General features: G+C 36.1%; 1 protein-coding gene across 1 annotated transcript; it reads right to left on the minus strand.

Annotated features, from left to right (window-relative positions):
- Positions 1–20,474, minus strand: LRIF1 (ligand dependent nuclear receptor interacting factor 1). The gene is made up of 4 exons (XM_044675513.1): positions 20,338–20,474; positions 5,642–7,145; positions 4,049–4,306; positions 1–651 (listed from the first exon to the last, which is right to left on the minus strand). The coding sequence occupies exons 1-4, from the start codon at positions 20,472–20,474 to the stop codon at positions 187–189; spliced, it is 2,364 nt and encodes a 787-aa protein (XP_044531448.1). The 3' UTR covers positions 1–186.
- Between the last annotated feature and the right edge of the window lie 454 nt (positions 20,475–20,928).

Here is a 20,928-nt window from a genome sequence, read left to right on the forward strand (position 1 = left end):
AACAATTCTACTTCAGTCTCTTTTATCTCCTTTAAACACATTCAATAATCCAGTGACAAAAACAATGTTTTAGATTCAAAAAGACTTCCACATTACCTGTACATTTAAATAATTTATACAAAACCACAAGGGAAAGGGGGGAAATAAACACTTCATTAAGATCCTTTCAAGTCAACAACTACATTTTTAACTTTGTTGCATCTTTTTACGAATTTCTTCAAGAGCTGCTTCTCTTTCTTTCAATAGTTGCTTAAGTCTTTTTATTTTTTCATCTCGTATAGTTTCATCCAATTCTGGCAATGTTGCGGGGAAACTATCATCAATATAACAGTCCTGACTGTCTGGAGGTTCTTGTTCAAAATAAACAGATGCCGGACTATCTGTACTTCTGTCAAGACCATCTTGACTAGGTGGTTCTAGCTCAGGAGAATTCTCTTCACTAGACTTGGCGTAACCAATGAGGTTACTACTACTATGTAGCGATAAAGTTGAATCAGGTGAAATACTGTTAAGAATTTGAGGACTGGTGCTATCAGTTCCTGTGATCCCAGACATGTTCCCATCATTCCCAGATTTCTTCTTTTTGGTACTGTCCTCCTTAATCACAGTTTTTGCTTTTCTTTTCTTATCCAAGTCCTGTTGTAATATAAGCTGGATCCCAAAAGAAAACAAAAAAAAAAGCTATTATTTATGTCATGCCAACAGGGTAATCAGCTTTCAAGTAAAGTGAAACATTTTACAGTAATCAAATGGATATATGTTGTTGTCCCCTACCTCAAAAGAATGTAAAGTTCTTCAGCAAAGGAATTATTTCTTTTTCGTCTCTATAACTAACAGCACTTAACACAGGAGGCACTTAGTCAGTGCTTGTTAAAATGACCTGAATTTTGCTGGTCTATCCTAAACTCATCTTTTTAGTCTCACTTACTTCTGTCATCTTTTGGTATGGAAAGGAGGGCATATCTTCCTCCACTCCCAATGCTTTTCGCTTTCCTTTTCCTGTTGCCTTTTTTTCATGAGGAACAGGGAAAAGTATTATCCATTTTGATGTACAGTAACATACTAGATAAGCTATATTCTGTAGATTCTTAGAGAATAATTAGTTCATATTTTTATGCAAAATTCAACTGTCCATGGCTAAAACAAATTAAAGGTATCTGTAAAGAATATTAATCTACTTAATTTCCTCTTCTTCTATGGATGAAAACAGCACGAAGGCAGAGAAAGGAGAAATAAAGTAAGAACATGAATGATTATGTCATTCCTTAATGAGTTTTAAAGTATCACAAGTTACAATGATCATTTCCCTTCTTTCCCCTAGCACTCAAGTAGAACGTATTTGGCCCATCAGAAGCTGGACTTACTCTGGGATACTCTGCTCCCAGAAAGAGCAAAGAGTAAGTAAAATCTTAACCTTACACATTTTCCTTCAAATGTTAATGACAGGTCTCAAATCATTTCATTTATTGGTTATGTCCTCTGATTTTATCTGATAGATGTGCTTTATATGTGAAGAAAGCAATGGATAGAAACCCAAGAGTTTGAAGAGATCAAGAAAATCTCTACATTACAATAGCAAGAAAATCTCTACATTACAGTAGCAATACAATAATCCAGGACATTCCTAAAGGATTTATGAGAAGGAATGCTATCTACATTGAGATAAAGAACTATGGGATTAGAAACACAAAAGAGAAACTTATGACATCACTTGTTTATACAGATATATGATTTGGGGTTTTGGCTCTATGGTAAAAATGAATAATGTGGAAATAGGTATCAAGTGATAACATTTATACAACCCAGTGGAATTGCTTATTGGCTCCAGGAGTGGGGAGGGACTAGGGGAAGGAAAGAAAATGAATCATGTAAACATGGAAAAATATTTTTAAAAATAAAAATTTTTAAAAAGAAACTCTCTATAGCATGACCCCTCTAGGATTTCCTTGAAAATTGCTTAGGCACCCACTGACCTCCTAAAACAGCCTATTCTACTTTTAGATACCTATGACTGTAAACTTTTCCTTAACAAACCAAAATCTGCCTGTCTAGTACTTCCACCTCCTGCTTAGTTCCACCCTCAGAAGTCAATCAAAAGAAGTTTAATTCCCATTCCATAAAAGTCCTTCAAACACTTCAAAAGAATTATCATTCCCCTATCAGTTTTTTCCCCCAAAGCTGAGTTCCTTCATCTAATCTTTGTCTGCTATGATTTCTAGTCTCCTCACCCTCCTATAATGAATGTGTTCTGGTTGGTCAATTTACTTCCTAGAATGGGGAACCCAGAACTGTACACACTACTCTATATGTAGTCTGACTGGGCCAGTCTGGTTAAGCTATTATCATTCTTGTTCTGAAAACAATGCCACCTATGGTTGTAACTGAAGATCACGTTTTCTTTTTTTATCATCATTTCACTCTGTTGATTTATTCAATTTACTGTCCACTAAAGCCTCAAAAGTGTTGTCAGTGAACCACTGTCTAGCCGCTTCTTCCCCAACTTGTACTTATGGAAGTTATTCCTTTAATCCAAGTGTATCAAGAAATCTGGCTCATACTTTCATGAACTGATGCAGATTAAAGGGAGTAAATTAGAAGAGTAATTTATACAACAATAACATGGTGAAAACAAAACTCTGAAAGAACTCTGACTAACCCAATGACTAACCACAATTCCAGAGAACCAATCATGAAGCAGACTGCTCACCTCCTGACTCAGAAGTGACGGATTCAGGATGCAGAATGAGATAGATATTTTTGGGACATGACAAATTCAGGAATTTGCTCTGCTTAACTATTTATATTTATTACAAGAGTTTTTCCTTTCTCCATGTTTTGAGGAGAGAGTGGGATAGGGGGTGGGGAGGAGAAGACAGGATAGAGAGAAAATTTTGTCAAAAAATTAAATAAAAACTAAAAATCTAGCTCTTTAATGTAACGCAAGAAATTTTTTAGAACTTCTCAATTTATTAATTATCCTTTCTAGTTTCATATCATTAGTAAAGAATAACTGATATTTATATACTTCTTGAAGTAGTCCATTTTACTTTTAAATAGCTATGATTCTAGCATTTTTCCCTATCGAACTAAAAAACTTGTTATTATCCTAAGTTGTTTATTGAGGGAAGCTGCTGAATTTGCTTCAATAAAAATTTAAGTATCTGTTGGTGATGGAATACTATTGTGCTAAAAAGAATAATGAATTGGAGGAATTCCATGTGAACTGGAATGATGCAGGAATTGATGCAGAGTGAAAGGAGCAGAACCAGGAGAACCTTATACACAGAGACAGATACACAGTGGCACAATCAAATATAAGGGACTTCTCTCCTAACAGTAATGCAAGGATCCAGGACAATTCTGAGGGACTTATGAGAAAGAACATTATTCACATCCAGAGGAAGAACTGTGGGAGTAGAAACACAGAAGAAAAAACATTTCCTTGATCACATGGTTCGATGGGGATATGACTGGGGATGTAGATTCTAAATGATTACTGTATTGCAAATTTTAATAATATGAAAATAGATCTTGATCAATGAAAAATGTAAAACCCAGTTGCATTGCTTGTTGGCTACGGGAGGGGGGTGGAAAGAGGGGAGGGGAAGAATATGAATCATATAACCATGGAAAATAATCTAAATTAATTGGATTATTTTAAAAAAATAAAAATAAAAGGAAAGTTTTGAAAATCAAAAAAAAAATTTAAGTCTAAGATGAACACCCACTTATGCAAATAATTTTAAATACAGTTCAGCCTAGAAACAGGGGGATGGCCTAGGTGACTTCTGGGAGCTCCTTTTAGCTTTGTGAATAAAAAAGAAAGAGCACTAAGTACATTATCACATATGTTAAAAGCCTACATGTACTATATTTTTCTAAAAAGTTAATCTGGGATATATGTCTATTTTTAGTAACAAGTATCTAAAAACATAGGCAAGAACTTCCTGATTATTTTCTCCTAAGAGCTAAAACTTTTAAAAATATTAAAAGAATAAATCTGTGTTCTTATTTGAAATCCATGAAAGACATTTTAAAATTCTTTTACCTCCTGGCTCTCTTCATCGTTCCCAGTTGTTAGATCCACAATAATCTCTGACTCTTTAGAAGAAATATTGTTTGTCAAACTGCTAGGGGAATATAAACTTGTTGTGGAGTCAAATGCAAGAATTCGGGTAAGGCGCACTCTCAAATCTTTTGTGATACCAAATTTCTTTCTTAATTCAGCATACTCCCTCCGACATGATTCCTTTTGACTTCTGCTTTGAAAATGTGTCTCCAAAACAAGTGCCATCTCACCCTGGTTCTAAAATCAGACAGAGAATACAACACATAAACAATGCTGTAAATTACTTGAGCTGTTTCAACAGACCTGCAATTAAGTGATTACCTCATCTTACATAAAAGAGAACAGCATGCTTTAAAATCCTAAATGGCTAGGCTAGGTACAGGAAATCCTTGCACTACCACCCACATTCTGAAAACTGAATTCCAAAGTATGAAACTTGAAAGCTCCCCTGCAATTTCTCATTTAATTATATTTTTACTAGTCTGACTCAATTCCACACCAAAAGTAACAGGTAATTACTACCACTACTGTTACTGCTGTTGCTGCTGCTGCTACTACTACTACTGCTACTACTACTACTACTACTACTACTACTACTACTACTACTACTACTACTACTACTACTACTACTTCTACTACTACTACTTACAACAACAGATGAAATTAAAAAGTAAATGAATGACAATAGTTAAGAAATAATAACTTGTCACTGTCTGGAAATTCTAGAAAAGCTGACCTGTTTAACCAGTCTAGCAAGTAACTATCAATCTTAATTGCCTACTTCCTTGGCCATTCAACAACTTCTATGACAGAAGAAAAACATAGGAAATCAAAGAAAGTACTGAAATTGTTAAGTATATGAATGGTTGTGTGTTAATGAGTATTGAACTTAGATGACAGGGCAAGGTATACAAAGGAGAAAATAGGAAAAGGTAGGGAATCTGCCTTCAAAAAGAGAATGCAATTCTAGAGGGTCACTTAAATACCATATTTCTGAGTATCTATCCATAGAACAAACCAATGAGTTTTAACCAGTGAGGACTGAGGTATTTTCTGGCCTGCAGAGATTAATGAGAAAAAAGAAGATATCTGCTTCCTTCTACTGCCTAATTCAAGAAATCAATAGAATATCCTTTTCTTAAAAAACAAAATCTAAGATAAAAGCAATTCTAAAGGTACAATACTGACCATTTCTAATATTAAAACCAGAGAGTTATGGTTAAAATGTAAAATACCTAATTATGCTTTGAATAGGCCATGTCAGTTCTAAGCTCTTCCAGACCAAAGTGCCTGTACTTATGATTTTTAGGACCTGGCACAAGTGATTCCACTGCAAAGTTCTGCATGGACTTGTCAATTATACTCTCCTTTCCCAGTTCCCTCAGGTTATTTGCATGCTTCAACCCCAGTGATTGCTACAAAATACAATTTCATGAATTTCAAAATCAGTACTTCATCCAGTGTTTCTGTAGAGGGAGAAAAAGGCAACATGGATGACAATCATTGCCCTAAGGAGGAAAAAAAATTTTCAACATGCATGCAGAGATATCATACTTGGCTTGGAAGAATTACCTTTGGTTCTTGATGTGTGGGAACACAGTGCTGGGATGTAATAGTTGGATCATCAGCAGAACCTGCCTCTTTCGCGTGGTTGATACTCGTCTCTTTTGTAGCATTCTGTACAGGACTGATCACATCTGGTAAGTTTAGTTTTATGTGCACAGTCTTACACTGCTCTGCATGGCAAATGGGCTGCTTAGCATGCTGTGGGTTTGAGGCAGAAAGAGAAGCACACTCCACTTTGTTATTTTTCTCTAGATTTGGAGCAGGTTCAGAAGCAAGCTGTGTATCTGAAAGCAACTTGGTCTCCTTCTGGGGGGCAGTCTTATTTTTTGCCAAAACAATATTTACAACTTCATTAGTGATTGAACTGGAATTAGATATCTGTGATGTGTCTTTTCTTGGTGAAGCATCAGGAGCAGCAGAATTCTGTTGATCAGTTTGTGATGGCAGAACTTCTGATCCCTTTTTAGCCAAGAGATAGACCTTCCCATTAAACATAACCAAAGCATTATCTTTAATGGGAGTAATTTTTGCTTGAGTCCCACTTGAAGTTCCTGAACATAATGATGGCATATTCAGAGAGCCAGTTTCAACATTCTTCATATCCATCAATGTTTTTAAGATCTTTGAAGCCATGTTGTTTGAAGACTTGACAGGAACAAGACATGGGGTAGACTGTGGATTTTCTCGTACAACCCATTTCATTGGTGCATCTCGAGATTGCTGGCCTTCATTATTAGATACATCTTTAGCAGGATTTTTTACTGATGTTTGTGAAGTGTTTAGAATCATGGACTTTGCAGGTTCTGTAGGATTTGGAGGCTTGGGACAAATATTTTTATAGGTCTTAGAAACTACAGATTTTACTGTATTTACTGGAGACACATAAATAACAGTTGGTACTTTTGAAGCTTCTGTTGTTCCTGAGGTATTTGTAGCTGCAGCTGCAAGTATCTTCTGCTGAATTGGAGGTGGCAAAGATGATGCTGGTACAGATTTTACTTCAGCATTAGCTGGAATCTGTAAATGGTGCCCATAAGGTAATACAGGAGATTTTACAGTCACTGGCAGGTTCTTAGTATTTACTAACATGTATGTTGTATCACTTTGAGAAGCTGCAGGAGAAATGGCAATTTTTTGCAAGGCCAGTCTTTCAGCTTTCATAGCATTATTCTGAGCTGTTGAACCTGAAGAAGTCAAACTTTCTTTCCCCACAGAAGCTACTCTAACATTTTCAGATTTATCAACTGCTCTTGAAAGGAAATAATTTCCAGGATTGGTTGTCTGAAAAACAGGAAATTGAATGGATGCATTTGTAGGAGGGCTAGCAAGTTGCGTCTGAATAGTAACATGAACTGGATTTGATATATTCCCATTCGAAGTATCAGATGTGACTGAAGATTGAACTAATGGCATAAGATTTCCAGAGGAATTGGGAATTGGAAGCAATTTCAGAAGATTTTTTCCATCCAGGCCAGTCGTCTGAACTACTTGGTACATGCAGCCTGCAATACTTTAAAAAAACAAAAACAAAAACATATAAACGACTAAAAGACGTGTACGTGTTTCTATTTTTTAAAAATCATAATCATTTGCAAATGTGATTTCTGAAAGCAATGATTTCTTCATTTAGCCCTGTGATTTTTAGCTCTCAAACTTATAAAGCCAAAAAGAAATTTGATCAATTATAAAACATAATTTTTAATCTTCAACTAGAAACAATAATCAAATGATCTAGTCAGTTTTTCAGAGCTTGTATGTAATCTAATAAAAAGAATGAAATCCTATTGTTTAAGAGAAACATCTGTACTCAACATTGGTTCCTGGAGAACAATCCTTTTTTCCACATTCTCTTTTCCTCTTATTTCTCCAAAATTGACTTTATCACCAATGTGATCATTCCTCACTGCTTCTTTATTCATTATTCAACAAACATTTATTAAATGCTTACTATATAAAAAGAGCTGTGAACCAGATGATTTCTTTGCTTTCTCTCTTTTCCACTGGAATTGACTTCTGATCCCTCATCTCCTTTCTGATTCATGGGTTATATCTTATTTTTGTTTGGTCCTTAATAAGTACTGACTACAAATGCTAGGACAGCTATTTTGTCTGAGTACCAATAGTCTCAAAGCTCTTACAGTTTGGCACCCTCCCCACTTCACCTATACTCTCCCATCCCAATTCCAAATGATTTTAATTAGGTATGTCAAAGAAATAAAATATACTTAATTGTTATTTCTTTCTTCATTATGTCTACCCATCTACCTATCTACCAATCTATAATAATAACCACCCTTATTGAGTTTCAAAGACTTTGAAAAGTTCGAGACCTCAGAAGTCATTGAATGTAAACCATACACAAAAGAGGCTCTACCTACATCATTATTTCTATACTTGAAGACCTATGAAGGGAGAAACCCTCCACTTATCAAAACAGATCATTCCACTTTAGCTCTACTTGTTAGCTTTTCCCTGACATCAAATCTAAATTGGTCTTTTTGCAACTTACAACCATTTCTTTTACCCTCTGATACCAAGCAGAACAAACCTATTCCCTCAGGCAAACAGAAATACATCAAATGGAACATTTTGTAAAAATGTCATTTTTCCCATGATTTTCCAACTTGGAAAAACTCTTATTAGATTCAAAATTTTAAAACCTAGGAAAACTATTTCATTTTTAGGAGGAAAATAACATTTTTCATGTTGAAATGCTGCCATCTTGTGTTGTCTGTAAAAAATCTAGTACTGCAACTGTTTTAAGTTCGAATACTCACCTGCAGTTGTAAGATAAAAAGGGTCGGTTACTTAAATAGTATTAAAAGGTATTTTTCAAAGTGGCCTGAAAATAAGATATTAGACATGGCTGAGCATGAAGAAAGGCCATTAAAAGGCACTGACAAATGAAGGCTGAAAAGAAAAAATATGTTTGAAATTATAAAGTATCTAGGGACAGGTACTCAGTGGCTCAGTGGGTAAGGGCAGGTAGCAACTCCAATTGCCTAGCCCCTTGGAACCAATACTTAATTCTAAGACAGATGGTAAGAATTTATTTTTTTTAATTATATCAACTATCTCAAAAGGACAATTTGATTTGTCTCGCACATCTTCTTAATTAAAAAAAAAAAAAAAACCTCTAAGTTCAACAAATCAGCAGTATGACAGTACCTAAAAAAAGCTAATGTAATTCTGGGTTGCAATAAGAAAAGAGCACAATTTTCAGGAATAGGGAATTAATAATCCAACTGTGCTCAGTTTTAGTCAGACCTTATCAGGGTTATTGTGCTCAGTTCTAGGTGACAGGGTTTAAAGATAACATTGACAAGCTGGAGTATGCTTGGCTTAGAAGGGCCTTGACTCTGACATGAGGATTAGTTTGAAAGCTAGATATATTTAGTCAGAGATACATGAAAGCTTCCTTCAAAAGCTGTCTTCAAGTATCTGAAAGTCTGTCATGTGGAGATACAGACTAGACTTATTCTGTTTGACCTGAACAGGGAGCAATGGTTGAATGTGCAAAGAAGCAAAACTGAGCTAGATGTCAGGAAAACTTTCTATAATTCAGAGCTTTTAGAATTGTAATAGCTTACCAATTGCATCTAAGTCACTGAAGACATCAACCCACAGGATCACAGGATCATACATTTGAACATTAGAAGGACCTAAGAGGCCATTCAAGTCCAAACCCCTCATTTGTATACTTTTCCAGGCTTATTTCACATTTTTCCCTTTTACACACGCTACTTTACAACTTAACTTAGCTGGCCTACTTGCTTTTGCCTGCATTCAACATTCCTTATTCCAACTTCACACCTTTGCATGGACTAATATATATTATCAAACTATGTTCTCTCCTCATTTCTCCATTTAGAATCTCCAGTTAAGAAGAGTTTAGTTTATACATCTCCTCATTACTCACCTGCTCATACTACTTTGGGACTTTCTTGACTAACTCTCCATCATGCCCCAGGAAGGTCAAACCTCACCAAACCTGCAAGATTTTATTAGTTTTGCGATTCCACTTCATCACTACTTCTGCCCTCCTCCTCTGATTGTAAGGTGAGGCCAGAAATTCTAAACTTCCATTTAAGTAATTTGTATTTGGTAGTTGATGAGTGATGGAGTATGCCTAATAAGGGCTAATAAATGCGTTTTTCCTGGAGTCTCGAAAAATATTTAAAAGGCAGTTTTAAACTCAAAAATACAAACGTTGCACTTATGTGCATTAAAATTTCACCTCAATAAATTTATCCTCATTTTTCTAACCTGTCAAGATGTTCTTGGATGTTAGCTCTTCTCATTAAAAATGTATTATATGTTCCTTGCATTCAAGTCAATGAATATATTAACCCATTGGATCATAGATTTAAGCACTAGCAGGGACCTGAGAAGCCACCAAATGCCAAACCTTCATTTGATTCTCTGGGTCCAGTCATTCAACCAGTATCAAATCTACCCAACTCATAGCTTTCACATCTCTCGCCCTTTCTAAATGACTTTTATCAAAAATGTTGCTGGAATCTAGATATATTGTATCAATGTTATTCTCATTTATCAGTCTACTAACAATAATCCCCCAGAAAAAGAGGGAGAGAGAAGAAAATGATGATGATGATGACAGTGATAGTAGAGTTGGCATGACTATAAGAACAGGTCACATCAGACTAGTCTTTAGTATCTGGTGGAAGGAAGTTGATAGGCCCACTGCACTCATCCTTCATGAGACCAAATCTGTAGAACTCTGTTCAGTTCTGGGGCCACACTTTAGGAATGGTATAGACAAGCTGGAGCATTTCCAGAAGGAGATGAACAGGATAGTGAAAAAGCTGGTCATGCTACCTGAACATCTAGTTTAAAGTACTGGGGATAGTTTAGAATGAAAAAAGACCTAGGAAGCCAAGGAAACAATCTTTAAGTATATGAAGGGTATTATGAAGAAGAGGAATTAGACTTCTTGTACTTGGTCCCAGAGAGTAGAACTTGAAGCAATAGAAAGGACTTCATAAGCTATCTACATCCAAACCATACCACAAGAAAAATCTCCTTTATACATTATTATGCTTTTTGGTTGAAGGTCTCTAGAATATTTATAAGGTTACAAACTTGAGTAAACAGAAAGATGGTGGTACCCTCAAGAAAAAGGGAGATTTAGAAGAGGGATAGGTTTGGGCTGGGGAGAAGGCAGAAGTAAACACAAATTCTGTTTTGAACAAGTGGACTTTGAGATGCTTATGGAACATCTAGTTCAAAAAGTCCAAAAGAACTTGGATGATATGGGCCTAGTACTCAGGAGAAAGAGAGAGACAAGGGCTGAATTAGAGATTTGGGGCATGTTTATTAAATGAATGGGAAGTGATGAGGTCACTAAGAGTACAGAGAGTTAAGAGAACAATCAAGTCAGAGATATGAAATATATTCACTTTTTTTTTTTTGCATGGGGGTAGGGAGTTAATATAGATAATGACCCAGCAAAGAAAGACTGTCAAGGATCAATCAGATTAGTAGGAGAAACATGGGAATGCTATCACAAAAATGAAAGAGGAAAGAATATATAGGAGACAGTAGTAGTCAATGATTCAAAAGCAGCAAAGAAGTCAGGAGATAAGGACTGAAAAAAGGCCATTGGATTAAAGAATTAGGAGAAAAATACTTGGGAGAGACAAATTTTAGTTGAGTGGATCGGAACTCATTAGTTCTATAATGGACTTCTCTACTAGCAACAATGCAATGATACAGTACAATTCTGTGGGACTTATGAGAAAGAACGCTATCCACACGCTGAGAAAGAACTGTGGGAGCAGAAACACAGAAGGAAAAAACCTCCTTGATCACATGGTTTGATGGGGACATGAATGGGGATGTAGACTCTAAATGATCACTCTATTGCAAATATCAATAATATGGAAATAGGTCTTGATCAATTATACATGTAAAACCAAGCTGAATTGCTCACTGGCTATGGGAGGGAGGAAGGAAGGAGGAGGGAAGGGAAAGAACATGAATCATGTAACCATGGGAAAACACCTGAAAATAAATAACTAAATAACATTTAAAAATGATTAAATTTAATTTAAAAAAGAGAAAAAAACTCATTAGTTCTGATCATAATGATTATGATCATAAGAACTTAATGGGTTGAGAAGTGAGCAAAAGGTAAATATAGACAGTAAGTGTAAATTGTTTTTTTCTAGGAGTTTGTTAGTAAAAGGGAGGAGATCTGAGACAGTTTTAAAGAATGGAAGAGTCAAGTGAAGTTTTGGGTTTCTGTTTTCCATTAAAGTCCAAGGGAGTTCTGGTCATATATATGTGTTAAAGATGGAATCAGTGGATGGATGACTGAAAGGACAAGCTTTTGAAGGATATGGGAGGTAACGGGATCAAGTTCATATTGGAGTTTGGCCTTAGTAAGAATTCTTTCAAAGCAAGGGCAAAAGAGGAGAGAGGGAAGTAAAAAGTTTTGAGGGAATATGAAATATAAAAGTGGGTAGAAGAGGGAGTGCCTGATGATTGTAAAGTAGGAAATAAGAACTTCTGTTAAGAGAGAACTTGGAAGGGGCATGAAGAGTAAGTGGAAAAACTGGACAATTCTGATAGCATAAAAATTTTAATTTTGTACAAATAAAACTAAAAAGGAATGTCACCTAAGGAAAAAATTTGAGACAAGATTCTCAGATGAGGGGCAGCTGGGTAGCTCAGTGGATTGAGAGTGAGGCCTAGAGATGGGAGGTCCTAGGTTCAAATCTGGCTTTAGACACTTCCCAGCAGTGTGACCCTGGGCAAGTCACTTGACCCCCACTGCCCACCCTTAACCACTCTTCCACCAAGAAGCTAATACACAGAGTTAAGGGTTTAAAAAAAAAAAAAAAAGATTCTCAGATGAGCCTAATAATCCAATGGGGAACTGATATATATTATGTTACTCCCTATTCAATAAACTCCAGTGGCTTTCATACTGCTTCCAAAAGCAAATATTAAATGCTCTGTCTGGCATTCAAAGTCCTTCACAACCTAGCCCCCTCCTAACTTTCTGGTTTTCTTACACTTTACTATCTGACCCATACTCTTTGATGTAGTAGCACTGGCCCCCCAAGCTATTCCAGGAACAAGACACTCCAACTCTTGGCTTCAGGCATTTTCACTGACAGTCTTCCCACATCTAGTAAACCCTCCTTCCTCTACCTTTACTACTACATTCTTTTGGAAGCCTTCCCTAATCTCTCTTAAACTCCAGTGTTTTCCCTCATTATTTTCTATTTATCTTCTATATAGCATGCTTCCTATATATTCATTTGCATGTTGACTCCTCAATTAGATTGTAAACTCCATGTGGGCAGAGATTTGTCTTTTGCCTCTTTTGTATCCCCAGTGCTTATAAGGCACAATGTCTGAAACAGAGTAGGCACTTAATGTTTATTGATTAATAGGCGTTTAATGAATGTTGTTTGATCAACATCAGAGTCCATGCATACAATTCACTTAAAAAAAAAAAACTCAAAACAAAAGAAGACTACTAGGAAGTTGCAACAGTCTGGCTAAAGGTAGACAGCTTCCATACCTGCCTCATCCTACAGAAAGAGTTCTCAGACCCAAGTTACCATAATCTTAAAAGGTCTCTGGGCCTCTAGGGCTCTTCCTCAAACTCACCATCTGACTTGCCAATGAATCAGTTTTAAATATCATTTAAAAATCCTTAGTTTAAATTTGGGGAAAAAATTTTAACAAGAACCTCTGACGAAAGTTTAATTTCTCAAATTTATAAGGAGCTAAGTCAATTGTACAAAAAAATCAAGCCATTTCCCAATTGACAATGGTCAAGGGACATGAATAGGCAATTTTCAGATAAAGAAATCAAAACTATAAATAAGCACATGAAAAAGTGTTCTAAATCTCTCATAATTAGAGAAATGCAAATCAAAACAACGCTGAGGTATCACCTCACACCTAGCATATTGGCCAATAAGATAGTAAATGGAAAATAATAAACGTTAGAGGGGTTGTGGCAAAATCAGGACACTAATGCATTGCTAGCGGAGTTGTAAACTGATCCAACCATTCTGGGAGGCAATTTGGAATTATGCACAAAGGGCTTTAAAAGAATGCATTCCCTTTTATCAAGCAATACCACTACTAGGTTTGTACCTCAAAAAGATAATAAGGAAAAAAACTTGTACAAAAAAATTCATAGTCGCACTATTTGTGGGGGCAAAAAATTGGAAAATGAAGGGTTGTCCCTCAATTGGAGAATAGCTGAACAAATTGTAGTATATGATGGTGATGAAATACTATTGTGCTATATGGAATGATGATCTGGAGGATTTCTATATGACCTGGGAGAACCTCAATGAACTGATGCAGAATGAAATGAGCAGAACAAAGAAAACATTGTACATAGAAAATAAAACATTGTGGAACGATCTAATGTAATGGACTTTGCTACTAGTAGCAATGCAGCAAGTCAGGACCCTCCTGAAGGACTTATGGGAAAGAATGCTAACCACACAGAGAGAAAGAACTATGGAAGTAGAAATGCAATAGTAAAACATTACATCACTTATCATATGTATATATGGGTATGTGATTTGGGTTTAAGCTTTAAAAGACTGCTCTATACCAAAAATGATTAATATGGAAATGGGTATCAAGTGATAACATTTGTACAACCCAGTGGAATTGCTTGTTGGCTCTGGGAGGGGAAGAGGAAAGAGGGGAGGGAAAGAAAATGAATCAGTAAACATGGAAAAATATTTAAAAATAAAAATTAATTAAAAAATTATATTTAAGTTTATCATTTAAGACCTACAATCTGGTCCTCAATTCCCTTTCCAGCCATCTCTCTATTCTCTACTCAACCTTCTTCTTCTATATGAGTCAATTACTCTGGTGATACTTGTTCCACATATATACTGTAATTAATTTTTCTAAACTAGAATGTTCCCTTCTTCTTCTTCTTCTTCTTCTTCTTCTTCTTCTTCTTCTTCTTCTTCGAGTCAATTACTCTTGTGATATTTGTTCCACATATATACTGTAATTAATTTTGCTAAACTAGAATGTTCCCCCTACTCTCCACTTGCCCTTCCTTCAAAAACCCACTTTATATCCGCTTCTCAAAGAGAGGAGACTGACCACCTTAGCCTTCAGTGATCAATTCCGTCAATTCCTATAGAATTTACTGGCTGACTCGTCAAGAATGTGATTCTTAGAATAAGCTACATAACAGTACCTTATCCCTTTTCCTAACAAAATCAGATATTAATCTATTTTATGAAGAAGCAATTTGGCACTAAGAAATTGAAGAGTTAAGAGACTCTTTTCCTAACAAAATCAGATATTAATCTATTTTATGAAGAAGCAATTTGGCACTAAGAAATTGAAGAGTTAAGAGACTGGATATATGATAAACAGAAGCACAATTGCCTAGCATTCATAAACTAAAAGATCCCACCTTATTGGAAAAGGATTCACTATTTGACAGAAACTGTTAGGAAAAGTAGTCTGCCAGAAATTACAGACCAATATCTTATACCATGTATCTCAAAGATAATGTCAAAATAAGTATATGACTTAGACACAAAAGTTAGCATCATAAATAAATTAGAGATCTTGATCAATAACACATGAAGAAACCAGTGCTGCAGGGGGTGGGTGGGGGTGGGGTGGAGGGAAGAGTAAGAACATGAATCATTTAACCATGGAAAACATTTTTCTAAAAAATAAAATAAAATAAATCAAATAAACAAACAAATAAATAAATTAGAGAAAAGGAAGAAATTTACCTGTCAGATCTATGGATAAGGGAAGAATTTGTGACTATACAAGCAGTTCCCATGGGATAAGACAATTTGAAATACATAAAATTAAAAAGTTCTTGCACAAACAAAACCAGTGAAGCTAAATTTAGAAGAGAAGTAGGTAAATGGGAAAGAAGAATCTTTGAAGCAAATTTCTTGATAAAGGTTTAATTTCTAAAATAGAAGGAACTGATTCAAATTTATGTAAGAGCCATTCCCCAATTGATAAAGGAACTGAAAAAGCAGTTTTCAAAGGAAGAAATCCAAGCTATTCTATTAACAGCTATACAAAAATTTCTAAATCACTAATAATTAAGGTAATGCAAATTAAAAGCAACCCAATGGGCCACTTTACATTTCTAAGATATGATGATGGGGACAGATTCAGAGAAACATTGAAAGAGTGATGCAAAATTAAGTGAGCTGAATCATGAGAACAATTTAAACAATAACAACAATATAACAAAGATAAATACTGTAATAAAGGAAATAAACATTTATAGGTGCTACTATTATCATCCCCATTTTACAGGGGAGAAAATTGAAGCAAAGGCTAAATGACTTTTCCAATGCCACAGAGCAAATAAGTGTATCAATCAACACTATAAATAAACTATGATTTCCAAAGTAATTATGATAGTTACCCACCTCCTGATAGGTGAGGGTCTAAAAATGCAGATTAGCACATATTTTTTTGGATTTGTTCAATGCAGGAACTTGTTTAGTTTGACTTATCTATATAACAGAAAACATTTTTTCTTGTCCTCTCAAAGTGGAGGGGGTGTGAATGGGAGAAGTGGATTTTGCTGAAGATAACTTAAATACATCTTATCTATCTTTTTACGTGTATATCCTTGCTCTTCAACTAAATAGTAAGCCCCCTCAGAGCAGAAAACCCATATTATGCCATTCTGTATCCCCAAGTCTTACCCCAGTACTTTCATAAAACAGGAGTCAGGTCTATACTGCTTTTCCACTAGCACTTTACACTTTGGAAGCAGAGTCAATAGTGAGAATGTATCACCACAAAGACTGACATTAAAGAAGGCTGACACCTAAGATGAACAAAATAACAGCTCCTTTGAGGAGCTTGCTGATAAGAAAATACAAGATAATTTGTAAAGGGAAGGAGCACTAATAAATAGAAAGATCAAGAAAGGTTTCCCAGAGGAGATATTTTTGATGCAAACTGGAAGGAAAAGGAGTCTAAGAGGCAGAAATGCTTTCCAAGCATGAGGAAAAGCCAATATAAAGACTTAAGAGGTGGGATATGGAATAGAATTTGGGGAACAAGTGGGCTTCATTAGCTGGAACAGAGTGATGTGAAATAATTCCAGATAGGTCAATTAGAATCAAAATAATGATACTTTGGGCAAGTCATTTAACATCTCTGTGCCTCAGTTTCTTTGTATGTAAGATGAGGTTAGACTGGAGGACCGCGGTCCCTTCAGGATCTAAAAGATATTCTCATCTAAGAGCTTGCTTTATCTTCAAGGCAATAAGGAGCCATCGCCAACAATTGCAAGGTACATCAGCTGTCTCCCAATTCTAAACTTCTTAAGACTGTGTCTGTCCAGTTCAAAGAAGCTCAAAGAATTCTTAAATTGAAAAAGATGTCAGATGTCAAAGATGTCAGATGTCGCATGAATGGCTGGATGTTACTCAACTTGAGTCAGTTATTTCATTGTGACCTCTGTGACCCCAACATAAACTCCTTGATGGCAGAGATTGTGAATTTTAATTCTGTTGTAGTGGGCCTCAAAGTCTAACAGGGCAAGAAGTCAATAGTTTAGTTCAACTGAATACTTCCATGGTAGCAACTATATGGAGAACCATTAGAATTATGTTGAGGTTATTGCTTTGAGGATATCTATAATATATTTACTAATGACTTTTAAAGAAACAGTTTTTATTTATATATATTGACTTAATGGTTTTATTCACCTATCTTAGACAAGTGTCTGCTGCTTCTATCCATAAATCCTACACAATAGAGAAACTATTTATTATTTGTATAGAGGCTAATAATTTCTTAACAGCATAGAAACTAAAATTATTTTATTACTTGAATAGAGGCTAACAATTTCTTAACAAATATTTGTTTTAAATGAGTGATGAAATCCAAGTTGTACAGCCTTTTGGAGCTCCAAATATATTATGCAATATGCCTTCTAAAAGGCACAATTCTCCTTAATTGGGAATGGTTTTAGTTTCATTCACTGTAAAAAGCCAATGTTCATTTTCCCTCAAATCAATGTTTCCTGCAGAGGGGGCAAATTTGTTTCTGCCATTCAGTATGGGAATATTTATTTACTCTACTAACTAGAATAAAAAAGGAACTTTGATTTCCTGACAATGGTTAGAGAAACTGAAAATGAAAGTAAAGCATAGAATACCAAGATATGTGATAAACTAAATCAAATATATACTTCCTCAAATAAACATAAACCTCACAATTATGGAGGAAGAATGCAACTTACAGATATTTATTCCAATCTCTCATAATTTTACTTATGAGGACCTTGAAGCCCAGGGAAGTGCATGAAGTCTTTTAACATTTGTAATATACATTTTTCTAAGTACTGCTTTATATAGAATAGTAACAGCCAGGAGCCATCACTAGCTGAAATTCATTCAGTATAAATCCTATGGCTCATAATTCACCCTTTGAAAAGAAAAGTTTTCACTTTTTAAAAAAGGCTCCACTTAATTTATTCCAAGTTGGGCTGGTGTTTTTGTATGATTAGAGGATAGCAAGGAGCTCTATGATATGATGCCCCTCTACCAACTGAAAATGTAAAATTGTCAATTATGCCATCTTCCCCAGGTCTTCATATAAAGTGATGTAGAGCTCCTTGCTACCCTCTAAATTGTATCTAGATGAAGGTTCTATTCGCTTAATCATAACAACCTTGAGTACGGAAGAGAGCCTAAGACCAAGAAAAAAAAATCAGTGTCATTCCTACTTCTATTTCATTCATCTCATTTCATCCAAAATACAGTATATCTAGATACATGATTTATCTTCCTTTCTTATCTTAACTGTTACAAAATAGAATGAATAGTTAAGAACTTGTCAAAACCACTAAAAAGAAAGGAAAAGGCTCCAAGATGATGTCAGATCTTCTCCCCAAAGTCTAGGTCTTAGTCTAAGCTTCATAACATCATAACCTGGTATGGCCCATCTGGATGAAGAAAAGAAAAACTAATAAATAAAAACAACTCTCCCCAACTCCTCATGGCAATGAAAATGCTGAATAAATAAAAGAATAAAATGGAACAGTCAAAACCAGATAGATACATGCAAGAATACCTGATGTGATCTGGCAAAATGCTAGATTTTTTACAAGTCCTAAATACATTTAACAAAAAAGATAAAACCTGGAACACTTAAAATGAAGTGACAAATTAAATTATCTTTCTTTGTCATATCATTAACAGAAAGTGTAGATTTTAAAAGGTCTATGGTGTAATACAAGAAAATTAACATAAAGGAACCACATTCTATTTTTAAAAGAATGTTTTAGGCAGATACAAAAAATAGTCCTTATTTACCATTAAAAAAATCTTGTTTTCTCTTTAGTATGCCACTTATTTGGTATATCTCATTTCCTATTTTCTCATTATCCTTAAAATTTATATATATGAAAAGCACTGATCTAGGATCTATGGAGAATACTAAAGCAGGTTATAAACCAGAACTTATTTTCTGCTCTCTCACATAATTGGAGGTAGCTGCAGGATGACAGAGTGTACAGAGCACTGGGCCTGGAGTTAAATCTAACTTCAAATCTGGCCTTAGACACTTGTGACCCTGGACAAGTCACTTAAACTTGTTTGCCTCAGTTTCCTCAACTGTTAAATAGGGATAACATACCTAATTATCACATAAGAGGTACTATGTAAATGCTAATTCTCTTCCTTACCCTCTACCAGTTGAAACTGTTAAAACTGTAAAAAAATTATGCTATCTTCCCCAGGTCATCATATTATAAGGTGATGTAGAGCTACTTGCTACACTCAAAGTTATCCAGATGAGGGCTCTCTTCCCTTAACCATAACATCCCTGAGTGGAGAGGAGAGTCTAAGAATAAGAAAAAGGATTACCAGTGTCATTCCTGCTTCCATGAGTCCATGCTTGATAGGACTTATTTTGATGGGAAATAAGAGATGCTGATAGTTGATTCTCTCATTCAAATTCTCTATTAGGTATGAAACATCTAACCATTACAAGACTGGGTAATTTGACCTTTTTAAAATTTGAATCACATCTGTGCCATCTTTCTGGAATGATGCCTCTTCAATAATTTTCTCAACTGATGGAGGTGGTGGTGAAGATAGAGTTCTGGGCCAGAAATCAGGAAGATTGAGTTCAAATTTGAACTTGGACACTTACTAGCTGGATAACCCTGTGCCTCAGTGTCCTCAACTGTAAACCGGGGATCTTAAAAGAACCTATCTCCCAGGTTTATTATAAGGAACAAATGAGATATTTGTAAAGCCCTTAGAGCTGAATGTGCTCGTTTCCTTTCCTCCTCTTCACTCATTAATAGCTGTCAACTCCTTTTCTATGATACGGCAAATAAACTTTGGCAAACTTCACTAATAATTCTCTTACAATCAGGTTGTTTCTTTAGGTCAAGTGACAACCTACCTTATGTGCTAAGTAAAGTGGGAAGTTGAGCCAGTTAAGTATCATTTAAGGGAAAAAAATTTCTTCACACAAAATGCTCTTAATAACAATGGACTTGGTGTCGGAAGGCAAGGGTGCGGGGGTCTAATCCTGGCTTAGTCAAGCTACAAAGCTCTTTTATAGATGGCTTCCACATGTGAACTGAGATTATCACTCATCTCAACTGTGTACAAAACGGAGGTCTATCCATTCAGTGAGTGTGCCATTATTTCTGGCACCACCATTTGCTTTCTCTTCTTCGCATCGTCTTTTTCTGGGCACCCAAAAGCCTATTCCTTTCACCACTTCGTGGCCACTGCCCATTGAGATACCTCAATGCCAACTTGAGCTCAACCGCGGCCAATTCTTGGGAGTCCATCCTGAGGGGCCTGAGCCCACCTGGGCCTGACTTGGAGGATGTGTTCTCCAAACTCCATTCAATCAACTTCAGAATTAAGCGTCAGCCCTCCCACCTCCTGTGACCCCTCAGAGCCGGCTTCAAGAACCCTTCCGGGCTTGGTGACACTTTCGTCCTTCGCTGTCCTTCTCCCCGAACACTGCAGAGACTGAGCTCAACGCTCACTTTCTTCCCCTCTGGGGCGGCGCCATCTGCCTCCCGTTGCCCTCGCGGGCTGCACTGCACTGTGCTGCGCTCCCCCGCGCCGCGCCGCGCCGCGCAGCGCGGTGCCAGCGCTTTCCAGGCCAGGCCCGCCCTCGCCCGGGCTCCGACGGTGGCTGCCACAAGATCTTCGAGAAGCCTGTGCCGGGCACGCGCGCCGCCACGCAGCGCCATCGGCCATATTGGCCGTCCTCTTCGAGCTCCGCGGAGGCGA

Source organism: Gracilinanus agilis, chromosome 4, assembly GCF_016433145.1.
Source record: "Gracilinanus agilis isolate LMUSP501 chromosome 4, AgileGrace, whole genome shotgun sequence".
In the NCBI taxonomy this organism is placed as follows: domain Eukaryota; kingdom Metazoa; phylum Chordata; class Mammalia; order Didelphimorphia; family Didelphidae; genus Gracilinanus; species Gracilinanus agilis.

What these genes read in the sequence shown, in the direction of transcription:
- LRIF1 (XM_044675513.1), bottom strand. Translation starts at nt 20,474, where the DNA reads ATGGACTCCCAAGAATTGGCCGCGGTTGAGCTCAAGTTGGCATTGAGG. An exon ending in CGAAGAAGAGAAAGCAAATG is followed by an intron (nt 7,146 to 20,337) that starts GTGGTGCCAGAA and finishes GTTTTTTTAAAG; the next exon opens with TATTGCAGGCTGCATGTACC. An exon ending in CCACACATCAAGAACCAAAG is followed by an intron (nt 4,307 to 5,641) that starts GTAATTCTTCCA and finishes GTCTGATTTTAG; the next exon opens with AACCAGGGTGAGATGGCACT.